The following is a 17,307-nucleotide window of genomic DNA, read 5'->3' on the forward strand; positions in this document are numbered from 1 at the left end:
CCCTGGAAGCTGGCAGAGTGAAACGCTTGGGGGTGGGGGGATGGAAGGGCTCGTCGACTTCTCTTCCCCTCCCCCACCCCTTTTCCTCTCCCACCCTCTTACCCATCGTTAGCCCTATCCCATCAGCTCCGCGACATGAAGAACTTGTAAACAAGCAAGGCCCAGCGGAGACGGTGGTGGAGGAGGTCACAAAGTGTTGCGCAGAAACCACACTGCTCTGGTTCTGTTCTGCCCACTCTTACGGTGTCAAAGAGGCAAACACTGCCTCTTGGGAAGGAGGTTCTGGTTCAAAGAGCCTGGGCATGGGGCATTGAGCGAGTGGGCTACCTAGGGCGCCGGAAGCTTCCTAGGACTGGCTGTAGGCTGTGTTGTGTAAGGCTCTGGTACTCGTTCCCAAGCATCCCTACACCCTTCTGAGGCCTCCCCTGGCATTCCGCAGTCCAAAGGCCCTCCAGCACCGCGGCAACCTTGCAGGAACCGCGCGCTCCTCGCAAGGTAATGGCGCCACCTGGCGGCATACAAGGGCGCGGCTCACCCCTGGAGCTTCCCTTCCCCCTCGAGCGAGGAAGAAAAGGTGGCTTCAGCGGCCCAGTCCAGCGTAGTGACGTCATGACAGAGCGCCGTTCTCCCCGCCTCTCCCCCCGCCCGCTGGGAGCTGCCAGTACTCGACGTGGCGTCACCGCCCTCTACCCTTACTTTGCGTCCGTGTTTGCGTGCGGCGGAGGTGGCGGCGCGGGCCGGTCGGAGCTCCGCGTTGCTGCTTCTGGTGCTCCTGTCGCCGCTGTCGCTGTCCGGCTGTCTTGGACCGCGGAGCAGAGGAGGCGCGGGCCACAGCACCTCAGCACCCGACGCGGCTTAGCTTGGGGCCCGGCGGGAGGGTGGGCGAGCGCGTGTCGGAGGGCGCCGCGCGGGCAGGCGGGCGGGCGCCCGTGAGGGAAAGAGGCGGGGGCGGCGGGTCAGCCGCGGGCCCGGCCGGCCGGGGGATGTCGATGCCTGACGCGATGCCGCTGCCCGGTGTCGGGGAGGAGCTGAAGCAGGCCAAGGAGATTGAGGACGCCGAGAAGTACTCCTTCATGGCCACCGTCACCAAGGCGCCCAAAAAGGTGCGGGGGCTCTGGGTGGCGGCGGGGGTCCGGGTTGGGGCCTCGAGGAAGGGGCGCGAGCCAGCCCCGGCCCCGGGCTCCAGCTAGTTTGGGACTTAAGGGGGGAGGTTTCAGGGACCCAGGACTACGGAGGTGGTGTGAGGGGTGGAGAGTGAGCGGCCCCAGGCCTATCCCAAGCTGGAAAGGCCGACCCTGACCTCACTTTCCTTTGTCCCTCGGCCCAAGTCCTCCGGGATCTTTTCGAAACCCAGCACGGCCAGGCCTTAAATTTGCGGCTGACTTATCCTAGATGAAGGGCCTCAGAGATGGGAGTGGGAGAGAGGTGAGCGAAGTCTGCTGACCCCAGTGACCAGCCCCAGGGGATGAGGGTGTACGGGAACTCTCCCCTCAGGTGAGCAGGTAAATCTGATAGTGCTTCTTTGGGAGCAGTGGCCGGCTTAGCCAACAACTGCGTGTGATCTTGGAGGCAAGATGGGGAAAAAAAAAATGCGTGGAGCTAGCTAGCTCTTTTATGCAGGTGAAAAGCATGAGGGCAGCATGAAATTGAAGACTAATTTTCATCTGTGGTCGTCTAGTTGCTTCGACACATGTAAGAAATTAACGTTTGGAGGTTAGTGACAGCAGACACTCACGGATACAGGTTGATGGTAGAGTCGTGTGAATAGATCACTTCGGCATCCCTTGAGAAAGGAGCTTGGGTGGGTTGGAGGGGTGGGAGGTAAGGAGCGATTGCTCATTCTTTACTGCACTTACTGAGGAAGAACAGGTTTAGTCTATTATGCTGTGGGTTGAGCTCAAAGACCATCCTTCTAATTCTTTTATTTTGGAAGATTAAATGGCAGCCTTTGGAAGTATTAATCTAACCAGCTCTCTGAGTGATGGAATTGGGATCCTTGGTGCTTTCTGAGTGTTTACTGCCAACCACATTTTGATTTTCTACATCACTGGCACCAGTTAACGGAGAACAAGAGAACCTTTGCAGAGAGGTGACCTTTCTGAAACCAGTAAGAACCTGGGTAAATATTTCCCTCCTATATAAAGACAGAGTTTCAAGGCTGTCCCCACCTGCAGTGTTTGATGGGATGCACTGCTGGTGTAAGCTGCACAAAGCAAGATTTGTAGATAGTGACAGTCCTTCAGGCTGTGGGAGAGATGATTTTTTTGTTTGTTTTTTCTTTTAAGGAAATTAACCTGCCACTCCAGAAATCTAATACAGGATTGAGAAGATAGGTCACCATTGTGTGCTGTAGCTCTGTCTTCCCACAAAATTTAGATCTTACCCCACGGAATGCCTTATAAAACCTTGCAGAAGATCCCTTGATTCTAAGAAGTCTGATTAATCTTATTTTTAGTGCTCTCAGTTCAGCTGACTGCTTTGTTGGAGCAGTAACCCTTTGTAATCTGCACTGCTGCTAAGGCACTTGAGTTGTGTCCGACTCTGTGCTACCCCATAGACGGCAGCCCACCAGGCTCCCCTGTCCCTGGGATTCTCCAGGCGAGAATACTGGAGTGGGTTGCCATTTCCTTCTCCAGTGCATGAAAGTGAAAAGTGAAAGTGAAGTTGCTGCATTTGTGTCTGACTCTGTACAACCCCATGGACTGCAGCCTACCAGGCTTCTCCGTCCATGGGATTTTCCAGGCAAGAGTACTGGAGTGGGGTGCCATTGCCTTCTCCGTTGTAATCTGCACTAGGTGGAGACAAAGTGTACCTAAGCAGAATGTTTAAGGATAGTACTTGGCGATGAGTTAGGGAGAAGAATGGGAACACCCTGGTACCCTCATTCCCTGAACTCTTCCTCTGCGCATAGCCTTTTGTTGGCCTAGTGGCTTCAGGGATTAGGCCTCTTTATTCTTACTTGCCTTTATTTTAGTAAGGTTTTATTCCTGCAGGTGCCACTAGTAATAAAACAAAAGTTTGTGTTGTAGACTGTAAACTCCATAAAGGCGGCAACGCGTGTTCACCATTGTATCCATTGTGCCCCAGCTCTGTACCAAGCATATAGTAGGTATTCAAATAGTAATTGCCCATCTGGCTGGCTAACTGGTAATTGAGATGTCTGTATGGCTGCCTACCAGGAATAAATAACTCTTTTTCCCCTTTTTTTCCCAAGGCGGAATGTTGCTAATGTGTATCACTGTCAGGTCAAGTACTAATGAAAAATCTGTAAAAAGAGATTCATATTCCATTAGCTCAAAGGAGTGGTCTCTGCCAGGAATGTGGGAAGACCCTGTTGTAAGTTTCCATTTGCTGGTAAATGTACCCCTGTGTTTCTTATTAATCTTGCTCTTTGTGAGCTTTGTTGTTTAGTGTTTGCACAGCACTTTCTATTAAAGTGCTTTATGATGACTAATTACCCTTCCCCCAGTGATGATAAAAAAGGCCTTTATTTAGTTAATGGGTTTGTTGAGGACTAGTCAAGGTCACATAGCAAGTCCTAAGTAAACTGTTTTTTCACCACTTTAGCTGAACTGGACATTATGACTTAGGTCACTTTTGTACTTCTGCCATGTGTTGATAATGTGAGAAAGCATGAGCAAAGTAAGAGAAAAAATTTTATCTTGGCATGTATTGAATGGTGTGAGAAAAGGCCTCTTCAAATAGTGCTGTCCTTTGCCTGTGAGAATTCAGCATGGCTCTAAACCAGCTAATCCTTGGATCATTCTAAGCCTGAGGCCCCTTAGGAAATGAGGACATTTCTGGTGCCAGCCAGAGGCTATAGGTTACTTCAGGGTGACCCTGATGGTCTTCAGTCAGATCAGATTCCTGTGCAACTTGTGAAGTTTTATTCACTTTGGGGAAGTTTGGATGTCCTTCCATTAAATGCATAAATAGCAAGATTCTAAAACTGTAATCACAAGTTACTCATTTTTGTATGCCGTGAGATCTGCCACAGTACTATGTAGATAATATGACTCCACAGTCCTATTCAAAGCTTGATCTGAGTATCAGAAAGCCAGCTAAATGGGTCCCAACTTGAGCAAATGAGCTGCTGTGCCTCAATTTTCTTATCTGCCGAATAAGTGCTTTGTGTTTAGAATATGTGCAGATAGGTATATGTTGGGAGTAAGCAAAAATGATTTTTAAAAAGAAATATATTAGTATACTTATACTCTCTGTCTTTAATGAGCATTTGAAATGATTTACAACACAGGACACATACAATATACATGAGGAGCCCAAATAATAGAAAAAAGGGAAAAAATGTTGTTAACCCTGAGGGCTAAGACAATTGATGAGGCTGGCTGATCATCACATGCAACCCTAAGCTCCCTAGGAGCTGGAGAATGAATCAGAATTACAGTCTTATTAGCAGACATGGGAAATAATCTATACCAATTCCTCAGGGAGGCAACTTCTGCTAAGTTCTAAAGGATATTTTCATGTGATAGTATTAATAGCTATAGTATGATTTGTGTGTGAAGTCTTGTTCGCCAGCTGTCACTGGTGATTTCAGATGGAATTGCCAGGAAAATTTGGGAGAGAAAAGGAGACCTTGAGTTGTAAGGGCCATGTACATTGTATCACAGCTGAAGAGGATCCTTGTTTAATGTTGGCAGTTATCAGTCAAACTGAACAAGTCAGCCAGTTCTTCATCTTCACTGGGTATTCATCCCTCTTTTTCTGCTACTTTGTATTGCAATGGTAATATTTGTCCTTGGGCCTTTGGAAATTGAGATTATGTCAAATTGGATTGTTGGTTTTTTTAATTTCCCCCCATAGTGTAAACCCAAGTTTGTTGAGGAAGCCTCCTGAGATAGACACGTTTCTTTGGAAGGCCTGTCAGAACACCTGTACTTTTGAACATATAGAGTGACTCTGTAGAGTGAAACATTAGGCATTTGACTAGGATCTATACAGTCAAACCTTACCACCAACATAGTAGGAAGAAGAGAAAAAGAACACGACAGAACTACTTTTGCTTGTAGGATATTCTTTGTAGGATGTATTTGAATAAAGCATATGTGGAACTAATTCATCAGAAGGGTCAGCTGAGACTTAGGAAGCATACCAGATAGAGACCCAGTAAGTAATGCTTAGACATTTAAGTGAAATACAGGATTTTTTTTTTTTTTTTAGTCAGGGTTTTGTTGTGGCTAATTCTTGGTGCAGTTTTATAAAATTCACACCAGTACTTCTTGGATTCCCTGAGAAGTGATTTGATAGATTGGCATTTCCTATCCTCTCCACATCATTAGTATCTGTTACTTCTCTTTAGAATGACCACTGTTGTAGTGCAGTCTTTGAACAGGAGTCAGAAGTGTAAGAAGATCCTATCTCTTTTAGATTTCTCTACAGATACTGATTAGCTCTCTTTTTCTTATTGGATTCTGTTCAGTTTGTCAGGCACAGTTTTCATATTACTTTGTTGTAAGTTCCTTTAGATTTTTAGCTTGTAACAGAAATCTGTTCATTGTCTACATTCCTTGCTGTCAGTGTTATAAATCTGTACCTTTTGTTTCTTGAGGAGGGTGTCCTCCGGCTCCAGTGTGTTACCCAGTGTATTATTCTTGTAAAATTGTTTGTAAAAGATATTTTGATACATAGAATCATATCGATCTTTAGTTGCCTGTGACTCCTAAAAGTTTATTCTGCCACCTCAAGTAGTTATAATCTGTAAATAAACCCTTTAATGCTCTCTTGAAGCTGTTACTTAAAGGAACTAGCCACTAAAGGAGAATCATGTATACCTGACTGTTTCTCAAGTTTGGAAATTTGAATATTAAAATTTTATAAAGAAAGGCCACCCTTGTACTGGATATAATAATTCAGAATACATCACATTGAGGTGGGTCGGAAGCACACCCCTCTTGTATGAAGAACAATCCATTCACATAGAATATAATTTTTTTCCTGAAATCCAAGAATCCAAAGTTAAAGACAGATTCTTAACACAGATTTTCCTTCCAACTCTTGTCAGTGCTATCAGTGCCTTGAATGTGGTAAATATTTAAAAATTCACATCAATTTCTATTCACATGAATTCTGTTCTGATTCCATATTTCCCTTTGTCTCATTTCCCTTTATCTCATTCAAGTAGTTCTCTTGCGATCCCACTTTGGTTTCGCTGTTACATAAGACCTCTTAATGTCCCCCTTTCTGTTTCTAAAACTGTGAGGAGTAGTACAATGTAAGTTAAGCACTTGATTTTGCAGTAAGGTTTGCCTTCAGAATCTACCACCTTGAAGTTATGTGACCTTTGGACAACTTGGGTAGCTTAACCTGTTTGAACCTCCGTTTGTTTTTTTTTTTAATCTGTGAAATGAGGAATAATGATAGTACTACAGGATAGCTGAGATTAGAATGTAATAAAGACTAATTAGTGTATTTATTTGTTTCTGACTAGAGTGACCATATGTCCTGGTTTGCCTAGTACAATTCTGGCTTATGCCTGTTATCCCAGCCTGCTATTCAATGAGTGCCTTCTTACACAAAAGTACCCTGCTTTATATGGAATTTCAAAATACTCTCAAAGAGTGAAAATAAAGATGTTTCTATTGGAGTATCTTTCAGCAGGAAATTTCCCTGACAAAAATGTTATTTTATGTAGAGCTTATTCCTGTTGAACACTAGACTGAGTTCCAGGAGGTACAGAGACAGTGGGAGAGCTTAGAGCTTGTAACGGAAATGAGGTGGGTTCTACTGGACCGCTCCCCCACCTCTTTCCCTGTGACACACAGTGTACCTATAGAATATGGGTGTTTCTCAGACATTGGCCTAGCTGAGTCCAGGAGTTTATTTCCTTAACCTGCAATCAATAGTTTGGGAGTCTTCCAAAACTAGACTCCTAGAATCACATGAAGCAATTCCAGAGGCTCTTCTGAGCTGTAACCTTGTCTTTGTGTATACAGTCACCTTCAGATCCCATCCCTATGTACCCCAGCTCCCTCCAAACCCACTCAGGTTCTGTTTCTCTCTCCTCTAACAGCCTGCTCTTAATTATGTGTAACTGATTTTCTCTTGTAGAAATGTGTGGCCTTTACTCCACAGCAATTACGGACCTAGGGTGGCTCACCCTTTGCCTTTGTTGACAGTCATACGGGTTTCATTTTTGTTCCTATCTCTGTTCAGTTTTTCTAAAACAATTCGGTCAAGTACCTTAATCTCAGAATGTATATAGTGATTAGTACTGCTTAGTAATGTACAGTGGGGTTAATCATTTACTGCCCAAACAGGACACAAAGTAAAAAAGTGTAATGAACTGCTGGTAAAAGGTAGTATTTGTGATGTTGGGTAGAGATTGAGAAAGGACTTTGACAAAACCACAGATCTAAGACTGCAAAGCTTGTTTCTGCTTTCTTGTCTTAAAAGCCCCAGTGCCTCAGCTAATGTGCCCCTGTACTTAATTTCTCCGGCTTAATGGGCTTAAAGTATTCTCCTTTACCAGCCCAAACCAGTTCAGTTCTTTTAAAATGGGCACCCTGTTCTTAGTTGTGTGCTAGCAGGGAGGCTTAAACAGGAAGGATTTGGGACTGCTCACTGTTCCATGCTGTTCATCTTGGACCTGCCTCAAGTTTAGTTCTTTACAATCTGAAGAACTGCCCGACTCGAGCAAGCCCTGTTATTTCCGTGTTTGTCTCTTCTTTCCTGAACCTGTGTGTGTGCAGTGGCATCGGTGGGATCCACTGTGCCTGTGTGCTCAAGGTACCAAGGAAAGTGCTCACGTGCTGATCTGCATTGTGCACAGCTCTGTGAGGTAGATGGTGAGCTGGTGAGTAGCAGAATGAAGGGACTAAAGGCTGGAGCAGATGAGTGTAACCATGTTTCATTCATTTTGGCCTCCCTAGTGAAGCTGTTCGGGAGAAGGCAATGGCACCCCACTCCAGTACCCTTGCCTGGAAAACCCCATGGACAGAGGAGCCTGGTGCGCTGCAGTCCATGGGGTCGCTAGGAGTCAGACACGACTGAGCGACTCTACTTTGACTTTTCACTTTCATGCATTGGAGAAGGAAATGGCAACCCACTCCAGTGTTCTTGCCTGGAGAATCCCAGGGACGGGGGAGCCTGGTGGGCTGCCGTCTATGGGGTCACACAGAGTTGGACACGACTGATGCGACTTAGCAGCAGTAGCAATGAAGCTGTTCATATCTCCGAGCTTTGAGCAGTGTTAGGATTTTGGATGGAGAAGGCAGTGGCACCCCGCTCCAGTACTCTTGCCTGGAAAATCCCATGGACGGAGGAGCCTGGTGGGCTCCGGTCCATGGGGTCGCTAAGAGTCGGGCACGACTGAGTGACTTCATTTTCACTTTTCACTTTCATGCATTGGAGAAAGAAATGGCAACCCACTCCAGTATTCTTGCCTGGAGAATCCCGGGGACAGAGGAGCCTGGTGGGCTGCCGTCTGTGGGGTTACACAGAGTCAGACACGACTGAAGTGACGCAGCAGCAGCAGCAGGATTTTGGAAGTTCTGTTTTTCATAAATGGCTCCACGTCTTTTAGTACTTTTTAATTGTATTAAGGTGAACCTTTGGAGTATAGGTTTCCATGGGCATAATGGAAATCACTGTGTCCCTTTACCCCAGGACTGGCTTGACTGCAAGTCAAAGTTTCGGGGCTATGACCTAACCCTATTAACGGTTTGAGGATCCTGAAGTCAGAAGAGGCCTGTCAGGGAAAGTTAAGAGGACCGATTCTTCTCTGCCTCCTTTGACCACCCTGCACTGTTTCCTTACTCAGAGGCTTTAAGGGAAACCTTTTGGGGCTCTCATGACAGTTAGCTTTATTTTGAGCGTTTAGAAAAGAGCTCTTTGCTTTGAATTCTCAAAATGCAGCATCCTGTCTCTAACTTCAAAAGAGGTCAATTAGTAGACAAATTTGTGTGAAAGCTAGATAAATAGGCTTCTCTTTTGCCAGTTTGAGGGAATGCTCAAACCAGTGAAGTAGTCACTGGATTAGAGACTCTAGAACAGTGATTCCTATCTTTTGAATCATGGATCCCTTTAAAAATCTTACAAAAATCACTGTTCTTTCTTCAGCAAAATTCCAGAGCACAAAAACTTATTTATGCTTTCAGAGAATTTATGGGGCTCCCTGAAACTTATCTCTGGATCCTGGCTTTAAAAACCTTGATTTAGAAGGACAGGGCTCTAAGCCATGGTATCTTTCTCCCTTACAGATTCAGAAACAGCTGAGGTTAAATTTCCAGGCTTGCAGTTTGTCCTTGAAACAAAGCTGAGGTTGTTCATGTTCTTTTCACCCCCCTCTTTGGGATGCTCCTCAGCTTCCTAAGAGACTCATTATCAATGCGTTGAGGGTTCAACTCAGGAACTTGTGTGCACTGAAACCAGCATTTCAGTAACTTTGGGGGGTTTTGTACCTTCTCAGCCCCATTGTCCTCAAATGAACTTTTGATACCCCAAGAGCTCTAGAGTTCATTCCATAGGAGTATTTAGAATAGGGGGCTCACATCTTTAGGCTGAGTATCAAAACTCAGTAAAATAATTTGCTCCACTGTGTATCTCAGAAGTAGGTTTGATTTCAGTGTAGTACTTTTCCGACTGTTTTCAGTACTGACTTGATATCCGAATCTTTTCATTTGATTTCTCTAGACCAAGTCTATTAAGGACAAGGACCATATCCCATAACATATGTATAGTATGAAGGGCTTTGCACCCTACAGTGTCAATAACTGTTCACTGAGTAAAATACCGTGAGATGATTGTCCCTTAGAGAAAGTGGGTTGAACTCTCTTGGTGACTTTGGCTTACTTTCCCCTTCAGCTGGCCAGTGTTGTTTTTCTTGAACCCCTCTAATGTGAATGATAATGCAGTACCAAGAACTGCAGGTAAGAAATTGATGGAAATTTCTGGCAGCTTAGTAATGCCAGAAATAGGTAAGAGAATCTTTGGAGCTAAGATGATGAGAACCACAAGCCAGTAGGCTAGAAGCGTAGAAGTGTCCTTAGACATAATGGGAAAGGTCATTTGAATTTCCCACCAAGTTCTGAACACTTAGCATTAGAAACACTGCCCAGAGAATACCAGTTGAAACTGGTATTCTGGTTTACTCTTGATTTAAGCTTACTCTTAGGGTCCTTGAGATTTGGGGGCCAATGATGAGTTGAACAGTTTCATTTTGGAGTCTGTGTTGGAATCCTAAAAGTAATAAACAACATCTCTGCCTGGCGGTGCTGAGGAAACTTGTGATTCTTCTCATTCTGCAATCCTGACTGCCCCTTCTGCACCAAAGGCTGAGCTCTGTGCTCAAAAGCTGTATGTGCCCTTGTTTTTGAAACACACCTTCTTCAAGTCACAGTCTTCAGGGAGCTGGGCCAGTGCTTGCCGTAATCAAGAACTTGGACTCTGGTTGGCACTGAAAAATCTGTGTAGGTTGTTTTTCTATAGTAGGTAACCCAGGCAGGATTCAGGGGAATGGAAGACCTCCAGAATTTTTCAGCTTTAAAAGTAGAAATCTGTGCTTTGTAGAGGTGGCAAATGTTCACTTGTTCCAGTAACTAATTCAGTTTCCTATGGGTGGCCAGGTGGTATCCAGCCTCCAATACAGTACTTGTTTCTAGTGTCCAGAGCACCGGACTTCTTTGCAAGCAAGACAAGAAGATTCCCAATGTTCAGCTCTTATGGAGAATAGCCCAGCTGGCTTGTCATACTGAACTAGATGAATTGTGAATGTTAATTATACTGATCAATACAGTGACCTTGGTAACAGGCTTGTGGCTGCTGTAGAATCTGTTTACTTCGGGTTTGTAACAGAAAAGAGACCAAGCTAGTTGGGAACATGGTGTTCTAAGTGTAAGTCCAAGCAGGATGCATACTGGACAGACTGACCCTATCACACCCCTTCCCTGGAATTTCCCAGAGGGAAGCATTACTCTGGTGATGGTTTCTGTTCTTTTTTGCCAGTTGAGAATGATCAAAGTTGGCAGAGGCTTGGTATTTAGTGTGGTGGGGTAAAGGGTGTTTACAAATCTTGAAGGTTAAAGAGAATACCCATGTTGAGGGGTACCTCCTTTCTCTACCTTGTTTGTAATTAGGAGTGGAGAATTGATGGGATTAATTTCAACCTTTACTTTCAGGAGAAGGAACCTCTTCTATTTGGAGAGTAGAGGGTTCAGAATTCTGCACATTCTTTTCTGACTCCACAGGGAGGGGATTAGCTGAGCCCTGGGCATGTTTGGAATGAGAATACCTTGCCAATTTTTACTGAATTTGGACCAACCCATTGTAAAAATAGTCTCTCTTCCTTAGACAGGCTCTTTGTCATGTTCTACTAAACCTCTGTGGATCCGTCTAATGGATTGTCCACAGCTGACAGATGGAGTTGGTATTAAAAGCAGATTTTCTACTTCCTTGGCCTTATTTTTTTCTGAAGAATACTGTCTAACTCATTTGTTCCCTGTGTTCCTTGAGTCACTTTATCAAGAGCCTGGTAAACTCCACGTGCCTGTGTTTGCTTTTCCAGATCCTGCTTAGATTGTCTCAGATCAGTCCTTCTTATGCAGTAAGAAGGAATAAAAGGTATCAGTCACCTAGGGAGTTTTTTTTTTTTCCCCCCAAAAATATTCATTACCTATTCATTACTGGAGCCTTACCTACTTAATCAGAATGGGGAGGGGGTGTGAAAGTAAGGGGCAAGTGGAGAAGGGATGGGATGTGGATTTTGGTACAGCTTCCTCAGTTAAACTTGAGAGATCCCAGACTTAGAACACTCTGTTAGAATTATCTAGCAAGGCTAGTCAAAATTTTGAAATCTGATATTTGGATGGTAATGCCGCTACCACCTATCTTGGATGACTTTGACCTTGAGGGAAATCTTGTGCCCCTTGTGAGAGGTCCTGAAAACAGCTTCTCCTTGCTCTTCTTTCCCAAGGTGTACAGAGTAAGCCATAACCAGAAATCATGCCACCCTGTCAGCTCAAGGTGGAGGACCTCCTGTGTCCCCAGACCTGTGCTGGCCACTTAGGGTACATTGGTGAACAAGACAAGCGTCCCTGTCCGTCCTGTGGCATTTACATTCTTCTGAGGTTATTACTTGGGTCACATGAGTCTGGTGTAGTGGTTCTAACAATTTGGAGTTTAGAGCCCTATCAGAGCTATGCTTATCTTCCAGAAAAATTACATATATGTAACAGTTTGCATATAAGGGGGAGTTGGCAGCCTGAAGCCCATCCATGGACCCCAGGCTAAAAACCTTGCCTGGAATTAAGAATGTCATGATTGGGATAAAGCAAGGCCAGGAGTTTGGGTGTTTGGACATTTTTTTCTCCTAACAAGACTGGGTTGTGATTTCTTCGTCTATATAGCCAAGGCAGTTTGCCAAGAACTCAAGGGTACCTCTAGAAATAGTATAAGGAATGGCTAGAACTCCAGGAAATCAATAGCATTTCTTTAGTCTGTGTTGTCTTTGAAATGCCAAGAATGATTTTGACTCTCCATCTGCATTCCTACCTCTGGCTTCTGGTTGGCTGAGCTTCTTGGACTCAATAGATTAAAAATCAGGTCAGAATATAAGATTTCCTTAACATGGTTATTGTGAATTCCTGGACTGAGGGTGATAGTAAAATTATATGAGAGGACATTTTCATGAAATTCTGGCTTCAAAACATAGAAAAATCACCATAGTTGATTGAGGGGCTGAGGCAATAGCCAAAGAGTAAAGATTGGAGAAAGATGGTAGAAGAAAAAGGAGGGCACTAAGCTGGTAAGCCAGGTAGCCAGGAGAGCAGCTTCCTCCTTAAGCCAAAGTGAATGGATTTGAGACTCAGACAAAAGATTATTCCTTTTTAGCCCTCAAGGGGCCTGTTGCTATTGTTTGATTATCAAATAGAACTCAGGATAAAAAAGGAAGGGCAGATAAGGTTTGGCTTTATTGATACAAATATTAACATGTCTATCCCTAGAAAAGTTGGTGTTTAACTTACATGAATGGCCAAAGGATTGCCCAGTGTTAGTACAATGTGTAACATACTACAGAAATGTGAATGAAATTTCATTTGGGCAATAGGAGAAAGAATTACATTAAAAAAAGACACAGCCAGATTTAGAGATTGAAGCACAATGCACTGCAGAACCCTGTGCCAGTGTAACCACAGGCCAAGACCTCTTTAAGGTGGTCTTTACAGGGATATTCTTGTTTCTAAGGGAAACTTTCCAGACCCACATTGAGGGATTGCTGAATAAGTGCTGTATTCAAGGCCCTTCAGGCCACACTTCTGTAAATTCGGAGAACAGAAGTCACAGTCCTTCCCAGAGGAGCCAGGAGACTCTAGATGGTTCCAGTTGTAACTGCTCTAGCATATGGAAAAAACAGATCTGCTGTGAAACCTTACAACCTGCTATTTAACATAAAAGACATCTCACTGTTTGCTTAATGATGCATTGAAGCCAAAGCTACCTAATCTAGTGGAATATAATCATACCACCAGTTATCTTTGTTTTCTATTTTTAAAGAAACCCTTTAAAATGATCAAAGGAGTTTCTGACCTCACTTCCTGCATCTGTTTAGATTTGTTTTGAGGTTCTATTCAGCTTACGAAGCTTTATAGTTAAAACCTGCTCTTCAGGTTTTGGAAAAATTCTATTCTTAAAAACCATATAGCCAACCATATAGCCAAGATATTTTAATTTATTCATTAAATGAGTACTTTAAATAATGTCTACCATGGCTATGAAACCAAGATCCAGTAATCACATATCGTGTCAAGTAAGTCCAGAATACTCAATAAAATTAATAACCTTACAGGAACTTTTTGTTAGTTGTAGAGTTAGAGAAGTGGTACCAGAAAATGGGAAGGCATCAATGACAAAATGTATTTTTATTTAAAATTTTTACTGGGAGGTCCCCAAACTTATTATAGCTCATTTTGAATTGGGAAAATGCAACCTCACTTGGTCTTTCAGACATGTTACAAAGTACAAGGTGAGTTGAAGTGGGTGTTTGAGTGGTATGCCACAGTTGAGAAAAGACCCTAGTAGAATGTTCTCAATTTTAGGACATGTGCTCTAACTACACTAAGTGCTGGTCTGTGAAAGAAACGTCCTCCCATCACTGTTCTACACAGGATAAATATTAACACTGATAAAATCCAAATTTTAAGTATATTCTCTTTTGCATGTTTCAAAGCATGATCATATCTTATGAAAATAGCCAGCAGGTTTCCAAAATGACACCCCAAAAATTATTATTCAGTTTTAACCATACCAAATTGAAAATCTCCTTGTGTAAATTAATAAATACAGGTGGAGTTTTAAAATCGCTTTTGATTGTGATGGTAAACTCTGAGGTCATTTCTTTCATCCTAGTAAAGTGTCATGATTGGGTCGCCTGTACATTCTCCTCCTCCCCACTCCATCCCCAAAAGACAGCTGGAAGTATGTATCGGAGTAGAGCTCTTTGCTTCCACAATGTTTGGGCTTAATTTGTCTCCTCACCCTTTCCAAGTCTAAGGAGTGGTATCTCTCAATGGCAATTCATAGGCAACTTTAAAATATTTTCTTTGCATTGTTTCACTTCTCCAAAATCAGTCTGGATTTTGGAACTGAAAGTTCTTTTCCCATCCCAAAGCTTACCATGTTCATCTGGTATTGTAAGTTCAGAAAGCAGTAGTGCAATAGTGGAGTGTTCTCTAAACTAACCCTTTGAAAATGAAGGGAAAGTTGCTGCTTCCCCTAGACTATTCCAAAAGAAGGATAATAGTACCATTTTTGGAGGGTTGTTTTTTTTTTTTTGGTGGGTTTTTTGGTTTGTTTGTTGCTTTTTACTCTGAGTTTTTGTTCTTGTTTTAATCTTAATGTTGGTAGCAGATTGCCTTGACCAAGGCACTTAACCACCATCTCTGTTGTTTTGTCATCTGTAAAGAGTAGATCCAACCGTCAAAGGATTCCAAAATGTTTCGAAAATACAGATCCTCTATAAGAAAAATTTTAGTCATATGCCACTAATTTTGAAAGTTAGTGAAAGTGAAAGTTAAGTCGCTCAGTCCTGTCCGACTCTTTGTGACCCTGTGGACTGTAGCCCACCAGGCTCCTCCGTCCATGGGATTCTCCAGGCAAGAATACTGGAGTGGGTTGCCATTTCCTTCTCCAGGGGATCTTCCCGACCCAGGGATCAAACCCAGGTCTCCCTCATTGCAGGCAGACACTTTAACCTCTGAGCCACCAGGGAAGCCCTAATTGTGAAGCAGGTGCTTAAACTAGAAAGGCATAGAAATCCTGGCATTCAGAACCTTGGTTTTCACAATACTATTAAATGTGAACTTCAAACTTCTAATCAGCTTTAAGTAAAAGTTCTAATTGAGTGCTCTCAGGTGGTTTTACTTGTTCTTTGTATGTCGAGATTTAAACAAAAATGGTGTGAAAAGACATTTAAATTAATATTATTCTAGCACTGTTACTGGTAAAATTCGCTGAATAACTTTTCCTATGCAAAAGTTGATTTTGACTATTCATTTACTATACAGCCCAAAGCAAGAGACCTTTATCCTTGTGCATCTGTCCGCTTTACTCATTAGAAAATGGCTAGTCAGGAAGTCATAGGTCAGGAAAACCCAGACTTTTGTTGTCTGGTATGGGAGGCAGAGAGTGGAGGGGGATTGTACTGTATTCATTCTGGAGCAACAGGTATCTCTCATGTTTCATTAACTCCAAAGAAGTTGCAGCCGACAGTTTCTTCAGCCAGCTTGTTTCTTATAGGCTATCTAAGGTCATGATTTTAAACTGAGATTTTTAACTAAAATTGAACATAAACACCTCAAGTTAGAAAGTCAAGAAGGATGGCAAATACTGCCTCTCTATAATTAAAAATACAATTATGTTTTTAATGTGACTGATTATCTTTGATAGATTCTTGTCCATGTGTTACTGTCTCTATTCTCCCTCTAGAAGCTTAAAATTATGTATTTTATTTTTAAGAGCTGGGAAACTGAAGCTTGTGCTGCTTATCTTTAAAGTGGTTTCACCTTGTCCATTGAACTTGAAAATATCCAGTCTAACTACTGAATGGATTCTGAAAGGTCCCATTGACCCACTCATCTTTGGAAACAATGCCTGTTACTACATAGTATTTAATGTTAGGTCTTTAAAGTCAGATTATGTTATTTAATATTGAGTTTTGATGGCTTTTTCCTTCCTTGATGGAAAGCAGTAGATGGTGACTAAAAAAAAGTCTCATTAACCCTTGTTGAGTATTAGTCTAGGGTTCTGGAAACTGATTCTTTTTAGACTCAGCTGCTACTTATTTGGAGTTACTTGTATTTCTTCTGCCATATCACAGGTGGGATTCACTCACTCAAATGAATATGTGAAGAGGATTTAAGTTTCTAAGATGCCATTGACTTTAAACTTTATTTAAGCTAGCCTTCCAAATCAAGGAAGGAAGAATTAATCTTGTTCCAACTTGATAGGCTAAGAAGTTACACAGATGACATTTATTCAATCTGTGTGGCTTTCCTTCCAAAATGCCACAGACTCCGTCTTCCTTTAGAGCTGTCCACTATTTACTTGCTTTCGGTGTTAACTTTTTTTTCTCATAGCGATTTGTTTGAAGAATACAGATTTACCTAATTTGTAAGCAGTTGACAAGTTTTCATCTTAAGAAATGTTCCAGTATACTTTGCAGTCAGGTTTGCCAGTTTAACATCTTGTCTGTGCGTGTGTGAGCTCAGTTGTGTCCAACTCTTTGCAACCCCGTGGACTGTAACCCACCAGGCTCCTCTGTCCCTGGGATTTTTCCCAACAAGAATACTTGTGTGAGTTGCCATTTCCTTCTCCAAGGATCTTCCCAACCCAAAGATTGAACCCACAACTCCTGCATCGCAGGCAGATTCTTTACCGCTTGAGCCATCAGGGAAGCCCCCTAACATCTTGTGCTGCTGCTGCTGCTAAGTCACTTCAGTTGTGTCCGACTCTGTGCGACCCCATAGACGGCAGCCCACCAGGCTCCCCCGTCCCTGGGATTCTCCAGGCAAGAACACTGGAGTGGGTTGCCATTTCCTTCTCCAATGTATGAAAGTGAAAAGTGAAAGTGAAGTCGCTCAGTCGTGTCCAACCTTCAGCAACCCTTTGTGAGCTTCCCTTAAAATCAATATTGGCACCAAAGAGCAAATTAAGGCTGATGACTTTTGATTACAACATTTAATATTTGTATATGTAACCAGACTTGGTCTTTCCCAGCATTCAAGAATTGTTGATTCTTGTACTCTATGAACCAATACAAATGATTTCCAAGTTAAAAAAAAAGGTGCAGAATAT

At 43.0% G+C, this 17,307-nt stretch overlaps 1 protein-coding gene across 1 annotated transcript in view; it reads left to right on the top strand.

Moving 5' to 3' along the window:
• Window positions 1–700: 700 nt before the first annotated feature.
• Window positions 701–17,307, top strand: part of AHCYL1 (adenosylhomocysteinase like 1) — a 38,547-nt gene continuing 21,940 nt past the window's right edge. Inside the window, 1 exon segment of the mRNA XM_086391717.1 lies at window positions 701–1,103. Within this exon segment, the coding sequence (XP_086247843.1) occupies window positions 984–1,103 (120 nt within the window). The 5' untranslated portion in view covers window positions 701–983.

Source organism: Bos grunniens, chromosome 3 (assembly GCF_055505025.1).
Source record: "Bos grunniens cultivar Pamir isolate PY7600 chromosome 3, Bosgru_T2T1.0, whole genome shotgun sequence".
Classification (NCBI taxonomy): Eukaryota; Metazoa; Chordata; class Mammalia; order Artiodactyla; family Bovidae; genus Bos; species Bos grunniens.